General features: G+C 40.1%; 1 protein-coding gene and 1 long non-coding RNA gene across 4 annotated transcripts; one reads left to right on the plus strand and one right to left on the minus strand.

Moving 5' to 3' along the window:
* Positions 1–549: 549 nt before the first annotated feature.
* Positions 550–5487, plus strand: LOC134557408 (uncharacterized). 2 transcript variants are annotated; one of them, XR_010082046.1, is made up of 3 exons: positions 550–677; positions 5052–5119; positions 5311–5487. It is a non-coding gene; the product is annotated as an uncharacterized LOC134557408 (long non-coding RNA). The 2 variants fall into 2 exon arrangements; XR_010082047.1 differs by having other exon boundaries at positions 556–814.
* On the minus strand, positions 822–21152 carry TERB1 (telomere repeat binding bouquet formation protein 1). Of its 2 annotated transcripts, XM_063410375.1 has the most exons (21): positions 20386–20858; positions 18955–19012; positions 17947–18057; positions 17634–17762; positions 17062–17193; positions 16578–16638; positions 16367–16482; positions 16104–16226; positions 15422–15574; positions 14250–14381; positions 12759–12884; positions 11658–11815; positions 10578–10933; positions 9047–9108; positions 7976–8068; positions 5560–5730; positions 5003–5083; positions 3911–4024; positions 3416–3528; positions 2676–2885; positions 822–2126 (listed from the first exon to the last, which is right to left on the minus strand). In XM_063410375.1, the coding sequence occupies exons 1-21, from the start codon at positions 20446–20448 to the stop codon at positions 2097–2099; spliced, it is 2592 nt and encodes an 863-aa protein (XP_063266445.1). In that variant the 5' UTR covers positions 20449–20858; the 3' UTR covers positions 822–2096. The 2 variants fall into 2 exon arrangements, 1 of the variants encoding a protein (XP_063266445.1); XR_010082045.1 differs by lacking the exons at positions 3416–3528; positions 20386–20858 and adding an exon at positions 21029–21152.
* Positions 21153–21397: the final 245 nt, after the last annotated feature.

Genomic DNA, 21397 nt, shown 5'->3' on the forward strand with positions numbered 1-21397 from the left:
CGCCCCCTGCTGCCCGCGGGAGAGGCACCGGCTCAGGCACCTCCGGCTGCACTCCCGGCACCTCCGGCTCCACCCCCGGCACCGGCTCAGGCACCTCCGGCTGCACCCCCGGCACCTCCGGCTGCACCCCCGGCACCGGCTCCGGTACCTCCGGCTGCATCCCCGGCACCGGCTCAGGCACCTCCGGCTGCATCCCCTCCAGCCCAGCTCAGTACCTCCTCCTGCACCCCTGGCTCCTGCTCAGGTATCTCCTCCCGACCTTCCTTACCTGCCTCGTACCTTCTCAAGTACCTTCTCCTACATCTCTTTTCCGGGACCTGCTCAGGTACCTTCTCCTGATCTTCGGTACCTGCCCTGATACTTCTGCCCTCGTACTTCCCTGCACCCCCTGGCACCCACCCAGGTACCTCCCTGCACCCCCCGGCACCTGCCCTGGTACCTCCGCACAGCCCCGGTCCCGACCCTGCTGTGCCCCGCCAGTGCAGCCCCGGTCCCGGTGCTGAAGTCAATCCAAAAGAGAGCAAAAAACTGACTTGCACAAATTCACACCTCAGGTTTCTGCCTGATCCATGACTTCCCTTCGGGATCCCAAAGGGAATCATCAATGTTCCAATAACGTGGTTCCAGCCCCTGCCTTCTGAGAGGAGGTGAAGCACCAGCAGAGGCTTCCCAAAGAGGTAACAGGAATTCCTTCCTTGAAGAGTCTCAGAACTTGACAAGCCACTGAACAACTTGAATAACTTTGACCTCAGCCCTGCTCCAAAGAGGAGACCAAAGGCTCCACAGGGCCTTTCCAACCTGAACTATACCTAAGGTGAGGTAAATTGTCAGTATTGCTACATTCTCACCTTGTGGCAAGTAAAGATTTACATCTGACATATTTTAGCCGTATTTCAGGCCTTGATAATGTGGATACTAGTACACATTCACTCAAAGGATGAAGTTACAGCTTGTCTGGATTAGGCCGGAGTCCCTGGAAAAACACCTGGAGTGTGAAGGGTCCAATGTCCTCCTTGGGGACATTCCACCTCGGGAGCCCTTTTGGCTCCCACTCTGCCAAGAGTTCCACTGATACTCAACCCTGCTACTGACAACAGCTCCACCCAGAGACATCTTTTATAGATGTTTCAATATTTTAATAATAAAAACCCCCAAACTGCAACAGCTGAAATTATTGGAAGATGTATTTATTGCATCATTGACATAATCTTTATTGGAAGTCCATCAGGTTTTGGTTACCTTGCCTGTTTTGAAGCATTTAAGCCACATCATAGTGAAACCCTAGTGCTAATACAATAACTAAACCTTTTCCATAATAAATTAACTATTGATTCATCATTCCTTTATCAGAACAAGTAAAAAAATATAACTGAAATACTAAGGCTATCGCTGAAAAATCAAATTACCAAGGCTTTCAGTAAAGCTTCCTATAAAAAAAGTATAATTAGCAGAAATGGTGATTCTGCTCACTTACATGAAAAATACAACAGAAAACTGTCCAACTATAATCAGAAGCCAAATTCTATCATACCTACTCAGTTCAGCAGTGAGTACAGAATCTCTATAACAGTGAAAGATTTGCCTCCTCTGCACAGCAAGTATTTAACCACACACTCAGTGTTTTGTCACAGAGACATTTTTCTGCACATGCAGCATATTCAAAGCTTGACAAAATATTCCACCTGCTTTAAGCATTTTACTTTTTAAGAGGAAAGATTCAGACACAACAACATTAACAGCAGTTTCAGACATAAAGTATTCATTTTAGCAATACAGCCTTTTCTTACCAATGGTATAGAGCAAGCTACAAAAAGTTAACTCAAGAGTTGCATAAATCAAATGCTCAAGAAGGTTAAATTAGGTTCCAAATTAGTGTAATTTTTACTGATAGAGATTCTGTTGCCTATGATAGCATTACTTAAAGAAATGGTCAAGTTATGGTAAATTAAATTTGCAATTCTGTCAGCTGTCACTGAAAAACAGGAGTCCAAGCCAACCTAAATTCTCCAAGGGCTCAAGTTGTTCTGGCAATACCTCACTGTTACAAAGGCTGTTCTTGAATTCTGCAATGAAATCCAAAGCACTCTCAGATGATGTTATTGATGTCCTTTGTGGGATTTTTTCATCTATAAAACGGAGATAAAAGAGAAAATACCAAAATAAATGTTGCCCCAAACCACTGCACTATTACAGACCAGCTTTCAACACACAAAGGCTTGTCACTTAATTGCTCCCAAGGTCTCCAAAGCACAGGAGCAATGCTTCCTGTGTGAGGGATGCGTGGATTAACCACTGGGAAACTGCTGCAGAGCCTCTCACACCAGCATCACAACAGGCTGAGCAGAGAGGAGAGCAACTTCCTGATAAACACAGGGATTAAATCAGAGTCCTTAGTGACACTGTCATCCTCTTTGTACCCTGCTGGGTGGCAGTGGCAGCTTCCAAGGCTCTCTGGTCTTTCCCTTACTTTAGTTCTCTCTCTCCAAGCACCAGCCCTGATGGAATTACACCAGAGACCCTTCTCTTGGGCATTCTCATGGCCACTGCACTGACACAAGGCACAATCCCATGGCTGCACACTCTGAAAGCCTGTCTTTATTTCTGCAAGTCAGCTCAGGGACTAACAATGAAAACTGGGCTCACAGCATTTGCCAGCAGTAGAAAATTCACTGTACCTGCACCTGTAACCTGTAGTACTTCTTGGAAAGGTCAACACTTGTCCGTCCTTTCTGGAAAGGGTAAGACCACAAAATCAAATTCCAGTGGTTGCCCATTTTTTGGACTCCTTTCAAAAGGCAGTTGATTTCTTCTGTTGTGAAATCTTTTCGGGCTCTTCTCTTGTTCAAAGGTCTCATGCTCAAAGCCAGGGAACGCATTTCATTGCCCTGCAAATAATTATATTGGTGTCATTGGGAATTATGTAGATCTACATACTATTTTGCACATGGAAGTACCATATTACTGGCAATTCGGCATTAAATAGTTGTAAAGAAATGGTCACACTGGCAAGGGAACAATGCTCCTTCAAGGTTTCTTCACTGTCACTGCTTACTGAAATGAAGTATTTTTTTGTGATCTTCCCTTTTGTTGTGCCTACATAGTTTATTCTTTTAGTGAGTTTATTCCTTTTGCTTTCTGTTACTTCCATACTGTGCAAATCTTCATCAATATGGGAAAAATCAGACCTCCAGATCCATCATTCTGAAAAGATGTCAGCTGAAAAATGCTGAACTCAATTCAGGGTTAAATCAGTGTGACTGGACTAGAATCAACACAGGAGTATTTTTTTAGTAAGGTTCATTTTGCTACTGGGCTCCTGTTAAAAGTGGCTAAAAAAGAAACTACGCAGTTCCTAGTGTTTTTATTTGGCCATTTATAAACATGTCAGTGCATGATTAGGCTTTGCATAACTAACCTCATCTTTGTCAAGTGAATGTGTGCAATTTTCTTTTAAGTGCTGACATTTCTGGCTGCACATCTCTTCAACTCTCTGTCTCTTCAGGTTAGCATCTTGGGCTTTTTGTAAAGCTAAGAAATTGTGAACAAGGAGGCCACTTAGTCACTTTAAACTAACTAAAATCTACTGAAAAACTGAATATACAACTGTAATGGAGCATATATTCTAATTAATCTGAATATGTAAACATTGCTTTCTTAGTAATATCTCATTCTCCTTAGATCTTTTTCTCAAATCCACATTAAGACATAAGAACTATTGATGAACCAGAAGCAAATAATAGTATTATTGATGTTCAAGTGGATTTCTGTGAGAGAAAGTGTGTTTATTTAAATTCATAGCTATTTGTCACCAATAGCAAGGGCAGGTGCTTATCTCAATGCCCTGACCTAAATGCACACACTGATCTTTCAGTTCTGCGTATCAGAGAATTCATTTTCTGGTAATACTCACACTTTTCACATGCAGGTGTCAAGTTATAGCTGCTAGTCCACCTAATATTTCTACTATGTTCATGTCTCTCTGAAGTATCAGATTTGTCTTTTCTATTTGGAGTCAAAAGAATGCCTTAAAAATAAACAATAAAAACCCAAACAATACAACATTACACATCTTTCTTAGAAAAAAACTTGAATCATAAAACACAGGTTATGTTTTAGGAATTAAAATTTAAAAGAGAACCATCTTTTGAGCCATAGCACTAAACTGGTCTTGGAAGAAAGACTGGAAAATTCAGTTTACTTCAGCTTACAAGAAATGCGTACTTGATTAAGATAATATATTGCTGTAATGGGCTTTCAAGATGAAATCCAGTTGCTTTGGTTGGGTTTTTTACATTTTAAAATGTCTTTGTGGCTTTCATGAGACAAATTAGTCAATTTCTGAATCTAAATCTGAAGGGGAAAAACATGAACACATTTAAAAATCAACCTAAAAGCTTTTGCTGGACATTAATTAAATAAAATAACCATGTAAACAAGGCTTTTGAAAATAAGAGAACTAAAAATAAAATTCTGGAGGGAATTTCAAAATTCAAATTTCAATTCTTGTTTCAAAGAAGAATTCATTCTAAAGGATTCCCCTTGTAGCTGTTTATCACAAGCCCCAAGTTCTCAGCAGAGCTCTCAGCAGGAACAGGAATGGGTCTAATGGAATAACATGACTGGAGCTGCCAAAGGAGTGGTGCTGGATCCAGATTCAGACAGCTGAGCTCTGCCCTGAGCCTGACTAAACCTCTCCATTTTAGAAAACAATGCCACAAAACTGAGAAACAGCAAATGCCATGGAAGGTATGCCTGACAGGATTCAAAACAGGATCAACACAGCAAGTGCCAGATAACTTTGCAGGGAAATAATGTGCATTACACAATTTCATTATTATAGAATATGCATTTTCTGGCCTAATAATACATAGATAATTCTCAGAATCTAGAGAAAAAAAAAAAGATAATAACTTCCTATCCACAGTCTCCCTTGGTAAAGTTCTGCAAAAGAATTAACAGACTGTAAGGGCTTTTCACACCAGTTTCCAAACCAAGCTCTTACTTTGGAAATTATCCTTCTTGCTCCTGAAAGTTGGTATTTCTTTACGCAGCCTGTCTTTCTTCACTGGGGCCAGCACCATTTCTGGAAAATATAAGATGAACACCTGTACAAATACCTGTGAGTAATAACTTCTTAATTTTCAGAATTCCTCCTTTAAACCAGAAAAACATAGGATGTGCTTCTATTCAATTAATTAAGATTTCTAAGTATCCTAGACTGTAAGTGTGTAATATTGAATGAAATTACTTTGGTGTGATGTCATACATCTACTCACACATGTTTCAACTTAATACATTCCTTTCTCTTAGGACTTAACTATTTCTGGCAAATGCGAGTCTTATCAAAGCCTCTAATGAGCATCTGTCACCATGGCAAGAAACACACAAGATCCTTCAAAACAGAAGTGGCCACTTCTGATCTCACTTAGTACAAATCACTGTAAATCAAACTCCATGAGTGAGTTTAAAACAGCAAGACAATCAGAAGCAAATAAAAAGTTCAGAATTTTAAATGCAATTTAAAGGAGCAGTTCCAAGTACTGAACATAAACTCCATACTTTGGTGAGCTGCTGATCTGCTGTTGTTACCAGCAGCCACCCTGCGGAGCTCCCCTCGGTATCTTTCTTCAGCTTCCAGGATGGCTCTGTGCTGCTCACACCTGTGCAGGCAACTCTGCAACATCTTGGTGAAGGTTTTACTGTTCAAGGACAGTCCTCCTGCTGTGCAACCTGGAAAAAACAGCATATTGCAGAAATAGCAATCACAGCTTCTGAAGAGGCCGTCTCAAAATTCAGTAGTTCATTCTGCTCACTAGGATCAATCTGACTTCAGGTTTTCCATACTCATGTCATTTTTATGTGCCTTCTTGAAATACTTTGTATTTGCTCTCTTAAAAAAATCTTTTTTTTCAACATTTTATGGGACTAAGTTATACTTCCACTCCAGAAGTACTGAGTGAGGCATTGATCCTCAACAGAACTACAAACAATGGTGGGATGGGAAAACACAGGACTCAGTTCCATTTGCACATTTATCCAGGAGCCAAAAAATATATATATTATGTACTATTTTTTTTTTTTTGAAACTTCGTGTTTTAACAGTTACCTGTATTAATCTGAATCAATGGTAAGTCTCATTTAGGCATGAATTCCCTCACAGGAAGCCTTGCTGTTCATTTTTTATGACATTCGTAGGGTAATTTATGGATGCTCTCATGGTTAAGTTACATCAGCTGAAGGAGAACTAGTATGATGAGTCACAGGAAGGGCACAAGTCCGTATCTCTAACATTTTACCTTAAGATAAAGCAGTCTTAAAGCTCAGCTTGAATTTAGTTTGACAGCTTGGATAAAAATAATGTTCAAAGGTGGGTTATGGGCTGCTTTGGGAGTTGTTTGGTTTTCCGTGGGTTTTTGTTTTGTTGGGGGTTTTTAAATAAAGAAACATCGGCTTGATTACAAAATCCATTCAAAAACCCAGAGTACCAGCAGCATTCTCATGACCTACTGATGGAGCAGGCTGAGGAAGTAGAGCCTGGGGTAACTGAGGGCTGTAGTCATGGATTACCATAAACCTGCCTGCCTGTACTTCACAGCAGTGAGGCAGAGAGAACAGAAGCGCTACAGAACACTGAGGAGGCTTAGCAGGAGAATAAACAAGGGAAATGAGCAGAGCTACATGTTCTTCCTTGCTCTCTGCAAGCAGAGAAAGGAGGAAAACACCTGCTCAAATATTCTTCTAAGTAGGGGGTCACCTTTTAAGTTACTGTATGTTCTGTTTTCACATTATTACATGGACCAAAACTGCAATTTGTCAGGGGAAGGGAAGGGAAGGGAAGGGAAGGGAAGGGAAGGGAAGGGAAGGGAAGGGAAGGGAAGGGAAGGGAAGGGAAGGGAAGGGAAGGGAAGGGAAGGGAAGGGAAGGGAAGGGAAGGGAAGGGAAGGGAAGGGAAGGGAAGGGAAGGGAAGGGAAGGGAAGGGAAGGGAAGGGAAGGGAAGGGAAGGGAAGGGAAGGGAAGGGAAGGGAAGGGAAGGGAAGGGAAGGGAAGGGAAGGGAAGGGAAGGGAAGGGAAGGGAAGGGAAGGGAAGGGAAGGGAAGGGAAGGGAAGGGAAGGGAAGGGAAGGGAAGGGAAGGGAAGGGAAGGTTTGGGAAGGTTTGGGAAGGTTTGGGAAGGTTTGGGAAGGGAAGGTTTGGGAAGGGAAGGTTTGGGAAGGGAAGGGAAGGTTTGGGAAGGGAAGGGAAGGTTTGGGAAGGGAAGGGAAGGTTTGGGAAGGGAAGGTTTGGGAAGGGAAGGTTTGGGAAGGGAAGGGAAGGTTTGGGAAGGGAAGGTTTGGGAAGGGAAGGTTTGGGAAGGGAAGGTTTGGGAAGGGAAGGTTTGGGAAGGGAAGGTTTGGGAAGGGAAGGTTTGGGAAGGGAAGGTTTGGGAAGGTTTGGGAAGGTTTGGGAAGGTTTGGGAAGGTTTGGGAAGGTTTGGGAAGGGAAGGTTTGGGAAGGGAAGGGAAGGTTTGGGAAGGGAAGGGAAGGTTTGGGAAGGTTTGGGAAGGGAAGGGAAGGTTTGGGAAGGTTTGGGAAGGTTTGGGAAGGTTTGGGAAGGTTTGGGAAGGTTTGGGAAGGTTTGGGAAGGGAAGGGAAGGGAAGGTTTGGGAAGGGAAGGGAAGGGAAGGGAAGGGAAGGGAAGGGAAGGGAAGGGAAGGGAAGGGAAGGGAAGGGAAGGGAAGGGAAGGGAAGGGAAGGGAAGGGAAGGGAAGGGAAGGGAAGGGAAGGGAAGGGAAGGGAAGGGAAGGGAAGGGAAGGGAAGGGAAGGGAAGGGAAGGGAAGGGAAGAGAGCAGCTCAGGTTTTGTTATTATGTAAGAGGTAATAGAACAGATGTGTTATAATTTCCGTCAAGTCAATCCACTTACTACACTGCTGGCTCTTTAAGGCTTCTTTATGTACTCTGGAAAGAAAGAAAGAAAGAGCTAAGATAATATTTACCTAAACACCTTGAATCTGCCATTTTATGGGATGATGATATAGCTGAAGTACTTTTGACTCTCCCAGTTTTCTCTGAGCAGAATGAATGTTGATCTAAATGGGGGAGGAAAAAAGTCACTAAGAAGTGTAACCTGTCTTTTGCCATGGTAATCATGCATCAGCATAACGACATTCAATTGCATTTTCTATTTGTAGATTATTAAAGTTTAATTAACACAACAGCAGAAAATCCAAATGAAATTTCCCAAGTTAAATGTCTCTCACTCACATTTCTGTAATTCCAGAATAACCATGTTCAATTGTGTTTTTTCATCATTCTCCCAAAAGATATTACTCCAACTTGAACATAACATATTAACCCTGTAAACCCACATTGCTTAACTAAGCCCTATAAACTTTATTCCTGTTTGGAATCAGATGCTGAAAAATGTAATGTATTGGAATAGTACGTATTCTCAGTTTAAACAGGTGTAATCTGGAGATCACCTGTAAAGCTCCCATTCTGGCAAATTCTAGTCTAATGAATACTTAGCAATTTTATAAATTATCAGGAAACTAAACAATGAATACATATTTGATTGAACAGATCCCAGTTGTGAAATAAAGGTATCAGACTACGTTTACTGCAAATCTGAAAAACTTTTCTCTTAAACACGTGTTAACCATGTAGGAACAGCATCAGGCAAAAGTCACTCACAGGTAGGTTCCATCCCAGCCTTACAGGCACAGGACCAAACCTGCATTTTCTATTAGTGGCTTTCACTAATCAGTACAGATTAAACACTAAACTTAATCTCTGATACATTCATTTGAATACTTAAAATCAATTTTTAAAAAGAAAGCTAAAATATGTATTAGAAGAAAAGTAGGATAAATGTTGTCCTGAAATAATTTGGTACAATATAAATTCCAACACTATGCAAACTAGTTAAAGGATATTACACATAAGGCACTTCTGTCATCTAATGATACATATCAAGTGATAAAAAGTAGTGAAACATACACAAAACTAATTAAAATCTCATTAAGAACAAAATCAGCTCAGAAAGGAATATGTGTAGCTGTTTCTACCTGATGTGCATGTCTGTTTCATATTTCTAACAGTCTCTGCTGGTTGTTTAAATAACTGTTCACTGGGAAGATCAAAATGTGAACAAATTAAAACCAAAAAGAAATAAAAACAACGCACATTTACCTGCAAATAAATACACACATTCCAAGGGCACAACAAAAAAACATATTAAATATATAAAGGAGAAAAACTCTACAATAATCACTCTAATTATCCCCAGTTACTGGACTTATGGCACCCAGCATGTAATCAGTGCATGTTAAAACCTGTTTCCCAGAGATTTGTGACTGGCATTCCTTGCAGTCTGTGCAGCAGGGAGTGCAGAGTTGTCACTGGTTTCCAGAGAAATTTGCAATTCAGATTCACATAAAGATAACCAAGTGCACGCTGCTATGATACCCTGATCAAGCACTTTTGTGTCCCTGACGCCCTCTGGGAGCTGCAGGAGCAAGGAGCCTGATCCACAGTTACACCTTCCAGTAACTCCTGGGATCACACAAACACATATTCAAAAGGAGAGATTTTTTTTAAATTGATATTTTTAACAGTTTTGCGCATCAGAGCCCAGAACAACAACTAAAGAAGCTGAGAAATTATGCTAACCAGCAGCAAAGCAAAATTTACCTGAATGTACCATGGAAAATATCCAGGCTCTTGGTGATTTCTGTGGTAGTTGCAAAGTAACAATATAATACCACGAAACTGCACAGAGCAAGGTGCAGCTGGACACATTAATAGAGCACAATAAAAATGTGGAACTCAAAAAGCCCAAAACAAAACATAAAATCCACCCAAAACGTAGTTTAGCTCATACTTTTCCATTGACTGTCTTGAGGAATATTCCAGATATAAACTGGAATAGTAATATAAACATTCCAGAATGGAATCTGTATATATTAATGCAAGCTAGCTATAACTAATGTTGGGTTTATCAATAGGAAAGATAAACACAAGCAGCAAAAGAACAAGAGGAAAATTAGCATTTGTGTGACAGCAACAAGCAAGAGAACAGGGAATGACCAAACAGGGCTGTTCCTTTCTCTTCCCATGCACTGGAACACGAGGGAATAGCAGAGGCACAGACACTTTCCCCCTACTTTGCAAACACTCCAATTTCAGTATTTTTCCAAGCAGTTATCTACCTGTTGTTTCCCTAGTAAGTGCACATTACAGAAACCATTGTGGTTTTGTCCAAACCAGTGGGTTAAATCTTGAGCTGTTACATCAGTGAGAACTTTGGGGCAAAAGCCATGGATGATTTTCAGCACTATGCTGAAGGCACTCAAACCTGTCCTGAAAGAGGCTCTCTGTACAACACCAGCAGTGAGAGATCAGCAGCTTTGTTACTGCAATGACTGTCATCTTTCATCTGTCCCCTCAAAAACAATCTCTAGTGGGCCACCAGAGGGCTATGACTTTCCACTATAAAAAAACCCCATAGCTAGTAACAGATAATTTAAAAACAAGTCAATTTGGGATTTGGGACTAAAGCAAAATAACAGTATTTCTCCTTAGGTGTAAGGTTCTTACCTTGCTTGAAGACCAGACTGATTATTTCCACAAGCAGTTTTTCCTTTGATATTGTGACTTGGAGGTACACTGTCTGTTTGCAGCTCAGTAACTGAACACGGAATGTTCCTCTGTTCAGTTTGTCTGGTAGAAGCTGCATCCATAGCGTTCACTGTTTCATTTTTTTGTGGTGCAGAAGTTACAGATGGAGCAAGAACCTGATCATTCAACTTAGAGATCAACTGTGGACAACAGACACTTTTACGTGTTCTTTCTGTGCACTTCTTTGGATCAGCAGGATTCACTTCATGGGATTTTAGTGCTTCAGAATTGGCTACTGAAGATTCATCTACAAATATTTCTCCTTGTACATTTTCCTGTATTGAAAAATACTGGTTTAGTGACTATGTAAGCTTTATAAAAATGTTAAATAAATCCAGTAACAGGATTAACTAGATAGTCTAACTCTGATAGTAAAGCAAATTCCAGAGAAGGTTCAGAAAACCCCCGACTGAGCTGAGAGCCAACAAGACAACAATGCCACTGAAGGTGTTGAGGGGGTACTTACTAAGTGCTAATTTCAGGCTGAAGCAAGGAAATTTGCTTAAAATGCAAGGCGCTGCTAGAACTTAAGAGACATCTAAATAACTCATAAACTTGCTTTTTCAAACCCACCGATACTTAGCAGCTTTAAAGCACAAGGAAAATATGAAACAACTGTATCTCAGCTTATGTTCACATTCTCCTTTATCATCTATCCCACCGCACCCATACAACCCTGAACATTTCATGCATGCAAATATTAAAATGATAGGTTTGAATGTCCAGCAATAAGTTCAACTTCTTTTTCTATCTCATAGAAAACCTGGGTTTACAATAAACTAGAATACTTCATACAATACAGATGCCTCCATTCTCTGCACACCTGCAACTTGATCTACAACAATGATAAAAGTTGCAGATTGTAGTTTCACACAAATCCAACGTTTTTCCTGCTTTTTTTTTGCTCACACTGAAATTATACTAAGGATTTACTTTCGCTTTCTCCTTAACTCTGGAAAGATGTGATTAGTTTTATCCTATTTTGGTAAATAGGCCAACCTCATCATGCTCTTTTTCAATCAAAGTTATTCTGTGTAAAATTTCTTTTGCTTTCTTCCAGTAGTCTTGCAGACACCTTTTCCTTACTTGCACATCCAATTCTTCTGCATTGTTCTCACTTAATGAGTTATCATGTAATTTCAGGGACAGCTGTTCGGCTTTATAAAACATAAAACAACATTAATATTTTAAATTTTATCAGTTAACATTTTTATAGTATATATTATATTTTAGTATGCTGAGGATCAGCCCCGATAATTTAATGCAAAATAACAATTTTTATAAAACTTAAATTTATACATAAATGTTAACACACTTGAAATATAAGCTGCAGTTACACGAGCTGAGCTTGCAATTATAGTTACTGTAAACTGTTTGCACAATGATGCTATGAAAAAAAATTACTTTTTCATTGACTTAACTCAGAGTTCTTTACCAGTATGAGTCTCTGCTTTTTTAAAAAACAGTTCCATGTTAATGGACACTACAAATCCCCACACCCCCTCAATCTTACACAAACCTCTCAGTTGTGCTTGCAGCACAAAAATGTAGACAGAGGTTTGTTTTTTCCTAATTAGCAATTGCACACCCTCCATGCTCTAGAGATTAAAGTCTCTCTGTTTCATGGGTGGTATTGTACAGATAATTAATAAAAAACTGAAACAGGGGACCTAAAAATACATCCTTCTTCAGAAAAAAAAATCGAGATTTCTTAATATTAGAAATTAATTAGTCATAATGATTTCAGGCTTGATCATCTCCTGGTTTATTCTCTCTCTCTAGTGGTACATCCCCAGGAAGAGAGTTTCCACTGGGTATTAAATGACAATGTTTGTATTTTCCACAGAATTGATAGATGGGAAAGCTTTAAGAACTGACCCTGCATGGAAAGGTTTCACAAGTGCATTATTGCAACCCTGCTGGAATTTTTACTTCTCTTTTTTCTGCCTAAGTCAGTTCTTGATGACCAATAAGCAACTTTCTGTGCAGAAAACAAACATCTCTTGGAGTACACAGAATTACAAAGCTCAAATCACTTAGGGAATCAGCAGAGCACAGAAATGATCACTGTGATTTTTAAAGCAGTACCAGCAAGCTTACTCATTTGTTTGCAGTTCTGCAGCACAAAAGTAGCAGCTTTGATGAGTTCCTCGTCCTGAGATTCTGTCAGTACCTGAATCATAAGTGGCAGACCATTGTTCTGAAGCAGATCACACTGGTTTTCTTCTAGAACAGGACATAGTAAAGGAAAATAGGTTGGTTTCAGCCCCACACACCTTAACCTTACAGTAATTTTAAAAGCCAACACTGGCAACTTTCTTTAAGTTTCTGTAAAAAAGGAGATTTTCATTATAGACCCGAGCCTGCTGCAGTGACAGCGGGAGAGCTTTACATCACACAGGATGATTTAACCGGAACTCACAATTCTGTAAGAAAACTGAAGGATGACTGAGACAAATTATAGGATGGAGTTCCAAGCTCATTTACTTGTGGCCTAAAATATTGAATAATGACTCCTGTATTTCTTTTCTTCCATTACCTGCTCTTGGACTAGATATGCTACATTTTTGTGAGGCCTGAGATGCAGAAATATCAAAATCTCAAGGTTTATAATTAGCAAAATAAAATCAGTAGTTTAATCCTGGTCTGGCCCATCTGTTCCTCCTCATTTATCATGTAATTAGCTAGATTTTTATAGTGATCTCATTCACGTATGTATTCATAGAACTGATAACTTGCTAAACTTGATAACTTAATATACTTAATAAATGTAAATAAACTTAATTAACTTAATAACAGCGCTGACAATTTAAGAGAAACAGTTTTCTGTTGGTTTAACTGTTTTTCTATTCAAAAGATATTTTCCTTTAAGTTTTGTTTCAATAATTCTTAATGAAAAAAGTCTGTTAAAATAAATTTATGACCTATTGAGCTAATTATTGAATGTTATTAGCACTCAGAGAATAAAAACCAACCAGAATTTTTGAATATAAGCCCCTTTTCTAGTTTATCTAAACATAAATGAGAAAAAACAGTAGTACAAATGAACTCCCTTTTCTATTTGCTTTCACTACTACAAAATATCAACTGAAGAGCTGTATTTTTACCAGATATGCTTGGGCAAGCCCCAAGGAACACGACAAAAACATTTCAGGGCTACATACTGCTTATGTGTCTTGAAAACCAATGCTCTTACATGGCTTTTACAAGTATTACTGCCCTTGTAAGCAGTGGACAGAAGCTGTATGCGCCAAGGACCATGAAAAGAGAGCTCAAGACAACTCATTTGCTATGTCTGGATTGTAGCAGTTTTCAGGCCTGGATTAATTACTCCCTGTGATCCCTAAGCCCAGCTCTGAATTCCTGCATATTAGTCTATTTTTCAAAGCTACTAAAGACACTTCTTGCTAACAAGCTTTAAAATTTAAAGATGGTACATTATAGAAAACTTTTTTTCCGAATATTGACACTATATTATTTAAGAGAAATTTCCCTCATGTTCCAGTCTTGATGTAGTGACACCACTGGAGGAGCCAGTGTATGAGAATTTAGGAAAGCTGACAGACAGGAAAAAGAAAAAGCAAATCTTACCACAAACTTCAGTACAGTGTCCAATTGTTAGAAGAATACTGATTTTTTCTCCTGTGCTCAGTGTCTCATTGGACAGCAGCTTCAGCAGCTCTGACACAGTGTGATACTTCGCCAAGACAACACCCATGGCAGCTGTTTGTTAAAATAATTGGAAGGAAAATAAACTAGATGATGAGTATACAGGAATTATCCAAGTGTAAAATGCTGGGTTTCAAGGGAACTCTACAGACCCCTCAAAACCTTGGGCCTGCTCAGCCCTGCCCTGCTCTGCCATTAACAGTTCAGATTACCCCATCTCTCCTGTGCTGCTCCCAAATCCAGCCCTGCCCATCCTCCCAGCCTGTGCTCCATGGACATGAGGCAGAAGATCTGAAGAATGAGGACTCTGCGCTGTACAAGTTTTCGAGATCCCTGCTGAGTTTCTCTGCATCCTTCATCAGCCCCAGCAAGGAGCCAGAGAGAATTGAATAAGCTTTGACACACAGAGCATGAGGGAACACCACTGCTAGGTCCATCGACGCTGAGGCCTACTCCTGCCACATACCAGCTGATCTGAAACTACACTCAGAACTAGAGCAGGTTTATGCTTTTAAACTTTGGTGCACTTCCATTTGAAACTCTTATCACGGCAGAAGCGTGATACATCAACCATGGCCACAGCACAGGCTCATCAGGAATCACAGGTCTCTCCAAACCTTCTGATGGAATACACAAGACCTCATTGGGAGAGCAGTACCCAGCCAGCAAACCAGAGCAGAGGTGTGCTGTGCAGAAACACCACATTTGTTCAGCTCCACTTCTGAACTACTAAAGCTCCACAATTTATTATTCAGGCATAGGCCTAACTCCAGGATCCAAACTGCCTGGCCAAATCCAGGCCCAGAGCTCAGCTTTACTTACCCAGGATTAGCTGTAGCATCGTACCTTAAATTTTCATTAGGGTTTAAATTTCTCTGTATTTATTTTAGCAACAATGGGACAGTAATTCACCTCAGGTGAACTGAATGACTCCCCATTTACACCTCTGAATTTTAAAAAACACTGCAACATTCACTGGGATGGATATAATTTAACTGCCTTTCAGTGTCCATTTATATAATTTTTCCACCAGCACAAGACTTTAAAAATTGCATTTTAAAATTACCATAGATAAAAAATGTCTTTTCACTCACAATTATTAGCAATGCAGGCATCCAGAGTCTTTGTTACTACCACTGCAAGTTTCATGCTGGAGTGACTCAAACAGGAATCATGCATAAGCTCAAGGAGAACTTTGGCTAATGTATCCAATCCTCCAATAGAAACAAAATATTTCTGCACATATACTTAGTGAAAAAAGAAAAAATGTGATTTAAGCAAGAGAGTTCACAAATTATTTAAGCATTTCACCAAGTAAGTCCATCAGTTTTTCTGTGCATGTGTTAGTCATTACATTTCTTATACATCAGAAGCTGGATATATATTAATCTCAAGAAATATAGTAACTGCATATAAATTAGTTACAGGAAAACATGACCCTAATATGTGCACATAAATGGCAAACATTATGTTTGAGTTCTACCCAAGTCATTGTGTTCAGTCATGAAATAATGACTTTTATTTAGAAATACTTTTAATCAAAACAGCTTCCAAATAGTTTTTCTGACCTTCTGAAATGTAATCAATTTGTGGCTATTTGTGGACTTAAGCACAGTGTAATGTAAGTAAAGATGGTGGAATACAGTCGTCAGAGTAAAAGTTGTAAGAACAGCAAATTACTTTGTAGAAATTGAAAAGAAAGAAAAAACATTTTACTCTCTAATTAAACATACTTTTATCAAATGCATAACTGTGTAAAGCTTGAGCTGCACTTACAGTTATTTGCAACTGTGAGACCAAGAAATGAACAAATGGGACGAACTATCTCAGGCTTTGTGCAACTCTCGAGCCACTCTTTGGCATAGGGAAAAACTGAACAGCAAATGTTTTGATTATCTTCTGGAAAAATAAAAACAAATTACCCCAAATCAATACGCAATGAAATGAAATTTCAGCTGAAGAGTAAAAGTGAAACCAAAGCTTTACCAATTTGGAGAATATCTTTAAACTTCTTTTACAATTTTCAGAGCAACACGTACCATTCTGGGGGTTGTTCACACAGGCACAGAGAGTGCTGCACACTGAGGACCAGAGCTGATAGCAGGGATCAGTGGTTTCATCTGACAGACTGTTCTCAGAGGTGGAGAGGGTTGTTCTGTTCAGGACAATGAAAACAAGTCCCAAATAGTCAAGGAAACATAGCTGCTACCTAGTCCATTATTCATCTGTTTGAATTGGAACCCTGTTTACCTGAATAACTGGAGCAGCAGGCTGATGCAGCCTGTATCTCTGACATAGGTTTGCCCATCCTCTAAAAGAGAACACACACAAGACTCCAGAGACAAATGCAACTGCAGACAAAATCTTAATATCAAGTTTAATTTACATACACGCATTCCCTTTCCTAAGTACACATCCTCCCCATTACTAAATACAAAATCATATCAACATATTGGTAAATAACCTTTCTATGTCTCTCTTTTTCTACAAACTCTCAGAAACTATGGGTCTGCATTTTCAAACTATATTTTTAGAACTAAACCACATTCTGCTGTTTAAGAAAATCCCAGTGAGCAATGATCTACTTAGACAATTCAGGTTCAGTTACATGCAAACATTCATATTTTTAATTAACTTCACCAAAACATTACTTATTGAATATTCCAAATTTTTGGAAAATTGACTGGCAAATAGAAAAAGAGTGTTGCTGTAACATAGAAAAAACCCAACTTACTATTATTTGAAACCAGTACTAAGATGACATAAACAGACATTCTTTTCAAGTTCACACCAGAATCCTTTTTAATTAAAAATAAAATGAGGTCTTCAAACAATGCAGAAGTACACAAAGTCTGTTGACAATACACTGAAAACAGAAAGTGAAAACCATTAAATCCTAAAGTAAGCCACTCATAATCCTAAATTATCAAGTCTCCATTGTGGCCAGTATGTGGGGAGTGGAGACAAGGCAGGACTGTGAAGTGACTGAGGGCTTCCCTTGGGAATGAGTTCTACACCACCCAGGACCCTGGCAAGCTTTGGGACAATCCAGGAGTCATTTCACACTTACTGCTGAGGGAGAAGGGGAGTACAGGTAACTTAAAGACACCCTGTGTGCACGAATCAACAAGGCATTGATCAAATCTGGGGATGGACAGGGCAACAGGGGCACCTTCACTGTCCCTTGCTCTAACTGACAATCTTGTAGTCTCATTTTATGAGACCAAAAGAAAATTGAGACAAAGCACAAGCAATGACAGGCGGCCATAACACACTCAGAAATACAAAAAATATTATTTTTATTACCATTACTCTCTATAATAAACCCCAAAGTAAATAAAGCTGCTTCCTTTACGATGCAATGAACACTCGACTTGGCAAGATCATTTATAAACATTAAACCACCAATTTCTCGGAAGTATTCACTTGCTTCACCTACAAGAGGAAAAAAGAACAGAAACTTTTGCTTTTGTTTCTCTGCAAAATGAAAGGCTTCTAAGATTTTCCAACATCTCAAACCTTATATCCTTTAGACAACATTTTACGGTGCCCACCAGTTTCCTAACTTACACGGTGAGCATAAATTACAGCATTGTTTCTAAGGAAAAGCCTTTCTTACTGTTTTGTTGGCAAATGGAATAGATAGTGATCAAAGCCTCTTTCTGAGACAGAGGGCAGTCCATCTGATATTTAAGGCATTCAAGCAGTAAGTTCAGATCTGTTTTCATATCTAGGAGCAAAGACAAAAAACTTCATTAAAATTTTTATCTTTTCTATATATTAATCTAGTCAGCATTAGAATAAACCTATCCAAAATGTAGTATGTACATGTATTTTAAAAAAGGGCAAAAATGAGCCACAATGGAGCTACATCACTTCCATTCACCCACAAACAACAAACCTAGAAATATTTCTGTCCTCAGTTTGTTATTTGAGCATGATTTCCTTTGTAGAGTAACAGCCTCCTTTCAATATTTCTGGCCTTTAATTACTAGTAACTGTTAATAAGTGTGATGTAAACTACTAAATATTAAATTCACAATTGCAAGGTGCCTTAAGTGTAAATAATACACAACCATCAAAATATTCAGAGTGCAAATACAGTTGAAAATCTACGGCATAGTAAGAAAAGGTCTAAGACCACAGGGCTGCTCCATGGTACTGAGTTACAGGAGACATAAATCATGCACCAAAGCATGATTTATTACCAAATATTCTCTGGGCACCTGCATACAACCCTAGGTGGGTAAACAGACTTGGAAAATCTGTTTCTTAGTCTTCGGGGTATAATTAAAAGACTTATTTGATAATTATTTCTAATTGTGACAGAAGGTATTGTTTGTTGTAAACTCTTACAAGGTTTGGGGGTTCTTAAAGAAGTTAAAATACAATGAAAATGTAGATAAATATTAGCAAATTAAGAAAAAAAGTGACTTTGTGGTGGCGTGCGTGTAGGTTTGTCATTTAATTGACCCTTTGCATATCCAATACATTATCTAAAATTTGGCAACTAGGAAAAAGCACATTTTCTCAACTGCTCACCATCCCACGACAGGCCTATCATACTCTTCTAGAACTTTGTAAAATTGATACAGATTATAAGGACAAATAATATTAGATATCTTACCACACTGATTTTTCTGCACGTTTTGAGTGTTCATTTTTGTTTTATCTCTGTTCTTGTTCTACAACAGAAAGGATAAAGTGTTTTCAGTTCTGTTCATATTAGCAGTGTTTATAATATATGCAGTAGAAATGACATAATTTTTCTAAAATGTACTCTAACCAGTTTTCTGCTTTTACTCTGTCATCTCACACACACAGTTTAATGTATTCTTGTACGGAAAATTTTCCTTTAGAGACATAGCAATTTATAATAACCCTGCATTTGATTTGATAACCAGGTTATCATCTTTTGAAAGTGGACATTCTGTAGAAATCAGGTAATTCCATGTTACCACTGAGGGGCACTGTCGATGTCCCCGTCAGTAAAGAATATCCTCTGCTCTGTATCACTGATCACAACAAAGCTGATCCAATTTTCCTTACAAGAGTGGCCAACTTTGCCATCAGCCAACAACTGGCACTAACATCAAGTAATGTTCAATTTAAAGGTTGAACACTATACAACACTCAGCCTGCTGCTGCTCAAGGAGCCATTAAACCATCAGCATTGTTCTAGTAGCAATGATCAAACCAAAGGCAATGAGCACAGACACATATTCCTTGGAGTAAGAATTTATTTAAATTCCCCAAAGACATTGTCACATTACATGAACCATATAACCCACAAACCCCACAGCATCGATTCTTCACACACCCAACGTGGCAGCCTCTGAGAGTAGAGCAGCAGAGTGACACTCCAGTTTGAAGGCAGAAAGATGGTCCCTCAAACATGCCCCAAGTCCCAAACACAAAAAGTTGATGCAAGGATCACAGTAACCTATTACAATTTCTCAAAAAATTACTTAGCTCCAGGTACAAACTTTGAATCCGTGGCAAATTCAGCTTAATAATGGATTAGTTTTCCTTCTCAAAGTGGAGTAAAGTGCTCGAAGCAGTATCTTCACCTTAATGAAGATAGCTAGCCCTGCTTTCTGTTTAGAGTTACTGATCACCCCCATGCCTTTGCTGCTTCCATTAGAGAGGGAAAATGTAGAGTTCATCTCCCTTTAGCCTTTCAGAAGTGATAATATATATGCATTTCATCTTCCTGCAAATCCAACCCTGCCACAACAGGGAAAAGCTTGTGAGACTTCTTCCCCTTTTTTTGTCCTACTGCTACCACTCCCGTCAACCTAAGAAAAAACAAAAACCATCCAAACAAAAGAAAGGCTGTAAAAATGAGTTCGCTCTGGAGCTAACTGCATTTCAGAAGAGCTTAATTAAATATATGTTTATACAATTATACAATATAGGAAATACAAGGGGTTTAAAACTGAATGTATACAAGGCTACATCTTGACCGTACCTAGATCTCTTACTTTTGTAACCTACTGAAGGTACACAAAATAGTAGTAATAAGCCAGCCTACACTAATTAGATGCAAATAGCTCACCTCTGTTGTTGCATCACCAGCCAAGCTGGAAAGACAAGCAACTAGATTTGCTTCAACAAACATGTGGCAAATGTTGCATATAAAATAGATTACCTCTTCTCCATTAGCTACTGAAAATAACCCAGTAACATCCCTTCAAAGCTCAAAACCCACTCCTGGAGAAGTGCAGATCTGTCAGTGTGTGTGTTCAGCAGCACTAGAGCACATGGCTGGCACAGTCAGTAGACCAGGCAGCCTCGGCGGGACTTCTCCTTTGAAACCCGGGGACCAAACCTTAGAGGGAAGTGCGGATTGTTGGCGTCCAGTGGAAACCAAATCCCACAACAGCAGCTGAGGCCGTGAGGACGCTGCACTGTGGAACAGGACTTGGGGGTGTCCTGGCCTGTTCCAGTTCCCTCCCACCCTCCACCCTCAGATGAGCTCTCTGTGATTTACAGCTCATTATCAGAGCTCCACTTTGAAGTCTTAGCAAGCACTCCAGATCAGCCCAAATATAAAAAGGAAATAACATATAAAAAACTTAAAATAAAATGGGGGGCGGGGGGGGGGGGGGAAGGAAGGCAACAGTCTAAAGATGAAACAGCAGCTGCTCTTTCTTCTGTGAGAGTCCCGAGTGGGGGTAAATGGGACACAACTCAGATACCTCTGATCCGGCGGCGCGGGTGCGTCCGAGTAGTGCCCGCGGCGAGGCGGGTCCCTGCTGCCGAGCGCTGCCCAGCGCTGCCCGCCGGGCTGAGGGGTGGGATCTCCGGGCTGAGGGGTGGGATCTCCGGGCTGAGGGGCAGCTGCGGCCCCGCCGGGCTGAGGGGTGGGATCTCCGGGCTGAGGGGTGGGATCTCCGGGCTGAGGGGCAGCTGCGGCCCCGCCGGGCTGAGGGGTGGGATCTCCGGGCTGAGGGGTGGGATCTCCGGGCTGAGGGGCAGCGGCGGCCCCGCCGGGCTGAGGGGTGGGATCTCCGGGCTGAGGGGCAGCGGCGGCCCCGCCGGGCTGAGGGGTGGGATCTCCGGGCTGA

The sequence above is a fragment of the Prinia subflava genome, chromosome 13 (assembly GCF_021018805.1).
Source record: "Prinia subflava isolate CZ2003 ecotype Zambia chromosome 13, Cam_Psub_1.2, whole genome shotgun sequence".
Classification (NCBI taxonomy): domain Eukaryota; kingdom Metazoa; phylum Chordata; class Aves; order Passeriformes; family Cisticolidae; genus Prinia; species Prinia subflava.

Excerpts from the sequence above, each read along its gene's own strand:
- TERB1 (XM_063410375.1), bottom strand. The coding sequence starts at position 20,448 with ATGTTTGTTGAAGCAAATCTAGTTGCTTGTCTTTCCAGCTTGGCTGGT. Across the intron at positions 19,013-20,385 it reads CTGGTGATGCAACAACAGAG|AACAAGAACAGAGATAAAAC; the intron begins GTGAGCTATTTG and ends TTTCTGTTGTAG. Across the intron at positions 2,886-3,415 it reads ATTCACTTGACAAAGATGAG|GGCAATGAAATGCGTTCCCT; the intron begins GTTAGTTATGCA and ends AATTATTTGCAG.